This window comes from Ylistrum balloti, unplaced genomic scaffold, assembly GCF_031769215.1.
Source record: "Ylistrum balloti isolate Yb309-2 unplaced genomic scaffold, AGI_CSIRO_Ybal_v1 Utg370204, whole genome shotgun sequence".
NCBI classification, from domain to species: domain Eukaryota; kingdom Metazoa; phylum Mollusca; class Bivalvia; order Pectinida; family Pectinidae; genus Ylistrum; species Ylistrum balloti.
In genome coordinates, this window is record NW_026782177.1 from 463857 (window position 1) to 474266 (window position 10410).

The 10410-nt window shown below is 38.5% G+C and overlaps 1 protein-coding gene across 1 annotated transcript; it reads left to right on the top strand.

Annotated features, from left to right (window-relative positions):
* Nucleotides 1–1537: 1537 nt before the first annotated feature.
* Nucleotides 1538–6126, top strand: LOC132551506 (transcription initiation factor TFIID subunit 12-like). The gene is made up of 4 exons (XM_060215656.1): nt 1538–1771; nt 2106–2220; nt 3007–3095; nt 4908–6126. Exons 1-4 carry the CDS (start codon nt 1538–1540, stop codon nt 4944–4946), a joined length of 477 nt encoding a protein of 158 aa, XP_060071639.1. The 3' UTR covers nt 4947–6126.
* The last annotated feature ends 4284 nt before the right edge of the window (nt 6127–10410 follow it).

A 10410-nucleotide genomic window follows, 5' to 3' on the forward strand; every position in this document is an offset into this window, starting at 1 on the left:
TTATCCAATGATGTCTCCATTGTCTCAATCCGGGATAGCCTCTGCCGTGAACAATAAGGTAAGTTAGCTGAAGGAAAGATGTTGTTTTATTGGGAATGGGCTTACGGTAGGTGGATCATTAGGTGTGTCGATGTCGTTAATTGGGCACGAGTTTGTGATTTCTGCAGACATAACTTAGTAAACTAGTGTATTTGAAAGGGCCCGAAATGGGCTTCTTAATCTTTTTGATCGACAATCAAAATAGCAAGAAACACAAGATATAATTTCGTTGTTTTTACACTATGTTGCCGATTTTGTTTTATATTTTTGTACATATTTTGGTCACATCAGATTTGGCCCTTCACTGAGATAGATCGTTAGATGAAATGGGAAAACGTAAACTCTCCTTTAGTGATAGGGATGGGAAAGTACCAAGATTGTCATCATTTGGTTTTAAGACACCATCTATTGAAAAGGAAAATGATAGTCCTGATCAGGTTACTAACAGGGGCAGTAGTTCAAGAAAGTTTCTAGATAGTTGGAAAATTGGCAGGCCATGGCTAAAATATGACCCAGAGCAAAAGCTCATGTTTTGTGACATATGTATTAAGGCATTAGTTAGAAATAGTTTCACTGATGGCTGCAGTATCATGAAGAAGAAGTGCTTGGTTAAGCATGAGAAAGGATCAGTATATACAGCCTGGAGGATGGTACAATGTAGTTACTCATTACAGCCTGCTTGGCACATGAATTAGAAACTCAATCTTTTAGTTTAACGATTATGTCTTTATTATCTCTGAAGTGTTTTTAAGAGATATATTACTTAGGAAGTTACTGTAATAAGTATAATACTTTGATGGTGTAAAATAAGGTTCGATGTAATCCTGTATCTCTCTGCAAATGTCCAATTCTATTCTAAATTTTATTTTCAATTTTACAGATGAGAACTCTCACTATGCTGCTTTGGCAACACAACAGCAAACTGTCGAGATGCAGAAGGCCTGTAATAATTCCATGTTTATAAACTCTTTTACCATATACTGTGTTATGTTTGATGTATTGTTGTTAAAACAGTGAATAAATAATGTAATTATATAATTAGCATATGTGTTTTTATTATATGAGGAAATTAAGGGCTCGTCGGTTGAGGGTGAGTTCCGGAATCTGTTCGCGCACTTATAGAAAAAAACATTTGGTTTGGCGAAACTGAATTTTGACCCAGAGCTAGCCCTGAGGTAGGGTAGAGCCAAACAATGAATTATATTGCATCATACATCTATTTCGTCCTTCTAGGACTGAAGGTTGAAAAGTATCCAGGAAACATTAGCAAGCTATTGAAGCCCTTTGACCTCCTCACAATACACACATAACCTATTCTCCCTGATCTTGTCAGAACACAGACTATAGGTAGACTCAGTAGATTTAATCATGGCAGGGACAAAAAATATAGCATTACTAGGGTAACAGGAAGCATAATTTTTTTGTAAATAGTCCTTAACATATATCATGGTAATTATATCACATGAATGTACATGTCTGGTTTGATTTTCTGTAGACAATGAACAAGGCCCCTCCAATGTCGACTGATGGAACAGCTATGGTGGCACAGCCATCGCCTATGATGGGGATCGCCCAGCCACCCCTAGGAATGAGGCAGCCCCACCCCAGTCCTGTCCAGATGGCACCTCACCCAACCCCTGTCAGTGAAAACAAAGTCCTAGACAAGCGAAGACTACAGGAATTAGTTAAGGAAGTTGATCCCCTTGAACAACTAGATGATGATGTAGAAGAGGTGAATATAGCCCTTTCATTATGTGGAGATTGATTTGTTCTCAACTTATAGTTGAAAAGACACCTCGTCAACATAAGTGATATATCAGTTTTTTTAATGAATTCCTGTTTTATATTACTGCTATACAAAGAGTCAGCTTTTCAAAGAGTCAGTTCTCATGTACGTCCAGAACCTATATTGGTCAAACTTATGTGGGTGGTAATTAAAAATTATCATCATATCTGGGCAAATTATTTCTTTTCTGTGATTGTTCAAGACATTAAATTACAAATTTTTACAAACTATGGTATTTTGTGAAGTAATAGGTGATTTGAATCATTGTTATTGTGTCTAGGTATTACTTCAAGTGGCAGATGATTTCATAGACAGTATAGTCAACTCTGCCTGTCAAATTGCCAAACACAGAAAGTCCAGCACTTTAGAGGTCAAGGACGTACAGCTCCATCTTGGTAAGTCACTTGGTTTCGGACTCCAGATAAAGGCATCACTTCACCTCAGTAAGTCTCTTGGTTAAGCACTCCAGACACAATGACATAACACTTCACCTCAGTAGTAAGTGTCTTGGTTTAGGACTCCAGACACAAGGACATAACACTACACCTTAGTAATTCTCTTGATCTAAGACTCCAGACACAATGACATAACACTTTACCTCAGTAAGTGTCTTGGTTTAGGACTCCAGACACAAGGACATAACACTACACCTTAGTAATTCTCTTGGTCTAGGACTCCAGACACAAGGACATAACACTTCACCTCAGTAGTAAGTGTCTTGGTTTAGGACTCCAGACACAAGGACATAACACTACACCTTAGTAATTCTCTTGGTTTAGGACTCCAGACACAAGGACATAACACTTCAACTTAGTAAGTGTCTTGGTTTAGTACCTCAGACATAAGGACATAACGCTTCACGTCAGTAAGTGTCTTGGTTTAGGACTCCAGACACAAGGACATAACACTTCACGAGAAGCCCTTGAATATATACAATGCATATAAATAAATTTCAAAAATAGGAAAATCAGAATAGTCACGCTCAACATGAAGTTTCCAAATGCTATAAGATTGAATATTGGTTTCACTTTTACTGGAAACAAATTATTTGTACTGAAAATATACAACTCTTTTCCACATATTGCAGACAAGGGCCCGTGAAATTGATGAATTACAGGTATCTGTTGTGTATTTTAAATAAAAAAATCAATTGAATAATTAATCCAAATATTTTTCTTCAGAGAGGAATTGGAACATGTGGATTCCTGGATTTGGATCTGATGAATTACGGCCATACAAGAAGGCTTGTTCTACAGAGGCTCACAAACAGGTAGGGGGCCACTATCACCGACTGTAGGGGGCCTCTATCACTGACTGTAGGGGGCCTCTATCACTGACTGTAGGGGGTGCTATCACTGACTGTAGGGGGCCTCTATCACTGACTGTAGGGGGCGCTATCACTGACTGTAGGGGGCCTCTATCACTGACTGTAGGGGGCGCTATCACTGACTGCAGGAGGGCATTGTCACTGACTATCACTGACTGTAGGGGGTGCTATCACTGACTGTAGGTGGCGCTATCACTTACTGTAGGGTGCGCTATCACTGACAGTAGGAGGAGCTATCACTGACTGTAGAAGGTGCTATCACTGACTGAAGGGGGCGCTATCACTGACTTTAGGGGGAGCTATCAATGACTGTAGGGGGAACTATCACTTACTGTAGGGTGCCAATATCACTGACAGTAGGGGGAGCTATCACTGAGTGTAGGGGGCGCTATCACTGACTTTAGGGGGCGCTATCACTGACTGTACAGGGTGCTATCAATGACTGTATGGGGCACTATCACTGACTGTAGGGTGCGCTATCATTGACTGTAGGGGGGGCTATCACTGACTGTAGGGGCACTATATTTAGTTTTAGGGGGCGCTATCAATGACTGTAGCGGACACTATCACTGACTGTAGGGGACACTATCACTGACTGTAGGGGGCGCTATCACTGACTGTAGGGGGTGCTATCACTGACTGTAGGGGCACTATAATTAGTTTTAGGGGGTGCTATCACTGAATGAAGGGGACAATACCACTGAATGTAGGGGACACTATCATTATTTTAGGGGTACTATCACTGAATATGTAGGAGGGCACTATCACTAAATGTAGGGGACACTATCACTGACAGTAGGAGGCAATATCACTGATTGTAGGAGGACACTATCACTGACTGTAGGAGGACACTATCACTGACTGTAGGTAGGATCACTAGAGATAGAATCACTGTAATCACTGACTGTAGGGGAGCTGACTGTGGTAGAGATAGAATCATCACTGACTGTGGTAGAGGGGTGACTGTGGTAGAGATATCACTGACTGTAGTAGAGGAATCACTGACTGTGGTAGAGATAAAATCACTGACTGTGGTAGAGATAGAATCACTGACTGTGGTAGAGATAGAATCACTGACTGTGGTAGAGATAAAATCACTGACTGTTAGAGATAAAATCACTGACTGTTAGAGATAAAATCACTGACTGTGGTAGAGATAGAATCATTGACTGTGGTAGAGATAGAATCACTGACTGTGGTAGAGATAGAATCATTGACTGTGGTAGAGATAGAATCACTGACTGTGGTAGAGATAGAATCACTGACTGTGGTAGAGATAGAATCACTGACTGTGGTAGAGATAGAATCATTGACTGTGGTAGAGATAAAATCACTGACTGTGGTAGAGATAAAATCACTGACTGTGGTAGAGATAAAATCACTGACTGTGGTAGAGATAGAATCACTGACTGTGGTAGAGATAAAATCACTGACTGTGGTAGAGATAAAATCACTGACTGTGGTAGAGATAAAATCACTGACTGTGGTAGAGATAAAATCACTGACTGTGGTAGAGATAGAATCACTGACTGTTAGAGATAAAATCACTGACTGTGGTAGAGATAGAATCATTGACTATAGAAGGTGCTGCAACTTACTGTAAAGGTAATATTATTTATAGGGGAACTAATATTAAATGTGTGGAGCACTGTCACCGACTTGTAGGCAATATCGTTGACTGTAGGGGGTACTGTAGTTGTATCTTGAAACAGTTCTTCCCATTGATCTCAATTTTGTTTTGTTTGAATTTTTCAGAGAATGGCTCTCATACGCAAGACCTTAAAGAAATATTGAATTTTGCCTGTGATGTTCATGGTGTAGTACCTGTATCAGAGACATAGTTCGGTGATGTTATAAGTGTGTCTAGCGTGCTAAGCTAGGACTTGGCAGTATGACTTAGGAACGTATACATGTCCAGAGAGAATTAAGTGGATGTATATTATGATGAAGCTGTGTGTGAGCTTAGCTATGTATTAAAAAGACTGACTAGTCAATAGGTTTGTACAGTGATGACAATTACACACAAAGTGTTCCGAAGAAATACATTCGATATCTTACAGGATTTGTAAAAACGTAGAGATTTTCAATTGAAAGCTTTTAAATTCTTATCATTTCATGTCAGATTTTTATTTCATGATCATTGCCACAATTTTTGAAGTACATTTCTGTAGTTTTCCACATTTTACTAGACTCAATCCATTGTCATTTTTTCACATAGGGAAAATATTCTTTCACTTGCACTTGGAAAACATCTTGAGAGTGTTTTTATCATCAAAATGTCATCAAAATGATTTCATCGTCCTTAACATCATGACATCAGTATTGAAACACATTCCGTGCAGCTGTCAGAAACTGTGGTGTATTGTGTTAAATGTCACAAATTTGAGTATTGGTTAAGAAAATCTATTAGTGAAAATATTGGGATCTACTCCTGTTCTACTTAAGTTTCAAAACATTTTTTATTTTACTTAGGGCTTGTCATTACATTGTTTTGTGCAAATGATTTTATTTTTTCCAAGACAGCACCCATCATACTACTTGATATAAATAGAGAAAATTTTTTTTTATTGTCACACTCCACAAAGCCTCGTGATGAAAACACATAAATGGAGATTTCTCTGTCTTCATCTGTATCATGTTCATCACACAGAGGGACCCACCTTTAATAATTGTCACAACACAATAGTAAAACCTTGTTATAACATTCTGTTTTGATACTGTTTTTGACATTTCAGTTTTAAACACAAGAATACTACTTCAGTAGAAAGTTTAAAGTGCTAGATTACACACAATATTAGTGTATTGTGTGGTGTCTTGGTAGAAAATTATACCAACATTTATGGGTGTCTAGAAATTTTAAATTCTCAGGAATATCTTGCATGACAAATGCTATTTTATATAGTACCCAGTTCATGTGGGAATGAAACTGACATTATTTCTGGTTTTATTGATTTTTTGTCGGGTTGGACATTGGGGTGGGGGGGGGGTCAGATTCATCCTATAACATGAAGTTAAGGTGATTTATACAAACTAATTTAACTTGCAATCATTGACTAAAATGCATTGGGCTTCATCACAATTCATATTATCATTAGACTAAGATAAAATTCTTATGGAGTTTGAGTGCTGAGAGTTGACTGAGTAAGTGAGTAATTTTTCATATTGTATTTAAAAATAAAGCATTTGCTAAAATAAAGACAGTTTTTCATTTTCTATACATCCTACATACCAGCTGAAAAGTTGTTTGATCAAAAGAATTCTCCAGTTACTCTGTAGGTTAGATGAATTGTTATTCAAGGTAACGTTGTGCAATATGGAAATCATGTACATAGATAAACTTATTTATTTTACAACAATTGCGGAACAAGCTTTAAGCTTATATAATCACTCTTGTTGGTTGGTCCCATGGAAGTAGGCGGATGGAGTGTTACTGTGGGAGGAAACCGGAGTACCCGGGAAAACCCACGTGATCGGCAGGTGAGCTAATGTATTTTCACATCCATTTTGGGATTAGAACCCCAGACAGCTAGGTGAAAGGCGTGTGTTTGCCACTATGCAAACCGACTACCATAACAATCATATACCTGGTATGTTTAGTAGAGGATGAAAGATCAGGTGCATGTATATTAAAATAGATTTATATGCTAGGATGCTACAGATTTCAGTGTATTAGAGCAGGGTGTTTTTCATCACTCCTTCTTATAAAATATATGACCATTATTTTCTCTTAATTTCATGCTTCAGAACGTTTTGATAGTGAGAGACTATCTACATTGTGTGGTGAAGTTTATATTCAATATATTTATGTTAGATGGGCGGGTCTTTACGACGCGATTCGTGAAGTGATATGTTATATACACCAGGACGTCTTGGTGATAATTACCTTCCCTACTTGTGACATGTCTTCAAATACCACATATATAATGGTACATTAAGTGTTTAATGCATGTCTGCACCCAAAAAAAATCGACTAATTATATGTATCTTTAATGGAGAATTTATCGACAGTGGTTTAATATTTTACATCTTCGTCTTACCTACTTAGAGTTATAGTTGTACGGCTAATCAACAATCTTTAGGTGCATTGACTAAATCTACCCATGAATATCAAACATCACGCTTGTAAATTGAATCGTACGTAACACCGAGAGACAGACAGACATACATAGCCACAGGCAGCGAAATACATCTAGAAAGACACAGTTGTAGAAAGACGAACAAAAAGACATGAACAATCTTAAAGACAAAGACAGACGGATATAGACACCCATAACACGGTAACGGACAGAAAATACACATACAAAATCATATATACCGTTATCCGGACAGACACATGCAGACGGACGGACGGACGCCTAAACGTACGTAAAATCGTAGTTGCACACACTTCGTGCCGAAAAAAAACAAAGAGGATGAAAGAATAAAACTATAGAAAAAGTTGAATAAGACAATTATTCAGATTTTATTGTGGTATAAAATTCCGGACTTTATCTCCGTTTATCTGACTTATTTAATTATTTTTAAAATGGTATCGTCATGTATCACGGGATAGGTAACGTATATTGAACGTATATAAAACAGAACCGCTTAACCGGAACCCAACAGCTTCATAATCTCACCATATTTCAGCTTTCTCGTTGCTTATTTTAAACATGGATACATCCCGATAGATTGGTTTGTTTTATTCGTTGCATCGAATTTTAAGTGAAACAGCACCATGTATGCAAATATCTCTAAACCCACTGAGAAATACACCTTATAAAGGATGTTGGTCGTGTCCCTGTAAGAGAAAAGAGACCTTATAAACGTCACCACGTCCAAATTTGACAACGTATTTAAATGAGTAATTTAAATATGCAAATTAGATTTTACCCGATAATTCCGGTCAACGCGTGATGAAAACTACGTATCAAAAAACGAATTAACAAGGACTAGAAAAATTGTTGTTTTTTGGAGATTTGAATTAAAATCGAGAAATGTAAAGTTACTTATGGTATCACTTTCACATTCTATTAAAGCAGTGAAGTGAAATTGTTTATTTTTCGTAATCTGCGACATGCCAGTCATCATCATCTAATTTCAGGATAAAGTTTTGTATAATTGTGTATAATTTATGTAAAACACACACTGAAGATGCCATCTTCTAGTATGATACACGTTGTCTGACTTATGACGTTTAATGAATTGATGAATTTGCTCTCTCTTTGTGTGTCTGTCTCTCTCGCTCTTTGTATGGTGTGTGCGTGTGTGTGTGTGTGTGTGTGTGTGTGTGTGTGTGTGTGTGTGTGTGTGTGTGTGTGTGTGTGTGTGTGTGTGTGTGTGTGTGTAAGGGTGTGATTGTGTTGGAGAGAGAGAGGGGGGAGAGAGAATATCAATTAATGTAATGTATCATGGTAAATATGCATTTTGAACCTTTAAATTTGTTTACACATGTGTGTGTTTTATTGAAGGGACGGGACTTTGCTTAAATAGTATAATAGCTTGTGTCCAATCTTGCTACAACACAATATAATATGTTTAGATCTAACGATCTCAACTCTCGTCTACATAGATACCAGATCCAAGTCCACCTTCTCACTTATCTAATCTACTAAATGAACCCCCGTCGAGATCTTCCTCGTGTCATTTATGTTTTTTCCACATGATTAGAAGTTCAAACGTTTAATAACCTAATCAGTAATTGATCCACTATTTTTTTTTTCAGATATAGATTTGGTTAAACATTGTTTCTCCAGCCAGTCCATGAGAGATTTTCCTATAAGAGAAATCTGCCGCAATTTCGCGGTATCAATGAAAAATATTAATATATTCAAATACACGTGGACGAATGTGCACAGACTTTCAATGTCGGGATTTTTCCCGATGTGGATGAATGTTTTAACATGTAAACTTGTAATTGTTGAAGATGATGACAGTCCGAAATGACCTGCTAAATGATGTCATTTGTCTCCTTCACAATTACGAACGTATCTGTTACGTGTCTTGTATAAGTCAATCGACGTAAAACCTGTTTTGGCTTAAAGGGTTATGCTGCAGCTGTAAACCCAATCTTGTCCGGCTGTTTGCCTGGTAGTTCGACAGAACATGTTACTGCAGCTGGAGACTCAATCTTGTCCGGCTGTTGGCCTGGTAGTTCGACAGAACATGTTACTGCAGCTGGAGACTCAATCTTGTCCGGCTGTTGGCCTGGTAGTTCGACAGAACTTGCTACTGCTACCTACAGGAAACAATACGGTCACAAATGAAATGAAGCACAGACACCGTTTTCTGTTTAGAAATATCAACAGACAATCAAAAGATGAAATCCCATTGATACTACAAATATTTACACTTTGATATATGAAGTATTGGTATAACTGTATTTTTGAATGTGGCGCCGCTGAGTCATGACGTGAAACCAATATAACTAGATCACCATATCAAAAAGAGATATGTGAAAAGAAAAGCAGAAGCATTTAATTGCGTGGCTATTTTAGCAAATTCTGTTTTCATACTTTGTGGGAAAATGAAAAGAAAATAACAAAACAAAAAAACAACACTCACGACTTCCACTCGGGCACAAGGCAAAGACGAAATCTATGGATGTGAACTTACAGATTTCTCTGCTAATGGTAACCAAACCGATGCTTCGGTTAGGCACTGATGACAAGGAGCTCTGGAGCCTTCTGTTGTCAGCATCGTCAGGTGGATTCCAACCATCATCAGCCGTTTCAACCCCTATTCCACGACGTCCTCTGGTTGGAGGGTCAGCAGTGGTGATCAATCACTGCTTGCTGTTGTCTGGACTCCAGTTTGGCTCATCTCGTCTACACCATAGCCAGCATGATGCTCTCTCAGCCCTTTCAGCCAAGGTCTTAATAACTGCTTTCCTCTTTGCTCCTGTCAGTCCACTTTCTGGCACATCTTCCATACTGACTGTGCAGGGAATCTTCTGTCACCGACCTCTACTGGAAACAGCCATGTGTTCCATCCCTTTTGTCTGCACTGCTCTACTACCTCTTGGTATTTGCCAGGTTTCTTCTCATGTGCCTCATCACACCCTTCTTCCCATAGAACTGTCAGCTCCACCAAGATGACCTTTTGGCGCTGTTGCGACCATAGCACAATGTCTGGTCTCAGAGTGGTTTGCACTTCATCAGGAAAGACGAGACGCTTGTTGAGGTCTGCTCTCATTTCCCAGGATGGTGCTTGGCTGCGTACATTCACACGATATGCAGTAGCAGTTGATGGTCCCTTCTCTCCAGCTCTCATAAACTGT

Excerpts from the sequence above, each read along its gene's own strand:
- LOC132551506 (XM_060215656.1), top strand. The coding sequence starts at position 1,538 with ATGAACAAGGCCCCTCCAATGTCGACTGATGGAACAGCTATGGTGGCA. Across the intron at positions 1,772-2,105 it reads TAGATGATGATGTAGAAGAG|GTATTACTTCAAGTGGCAGA; the intron begins GTGAATATAGCC and ends TATTGTGTCTAG. Across the intron at positions 2,221-3,006 it reads GGACGTACAGCTCCATCTTG|AGAGGAATTGGAACATGTGG; the intron begins GTAAGTCACTTG and ends ATTTTTCTTCAG.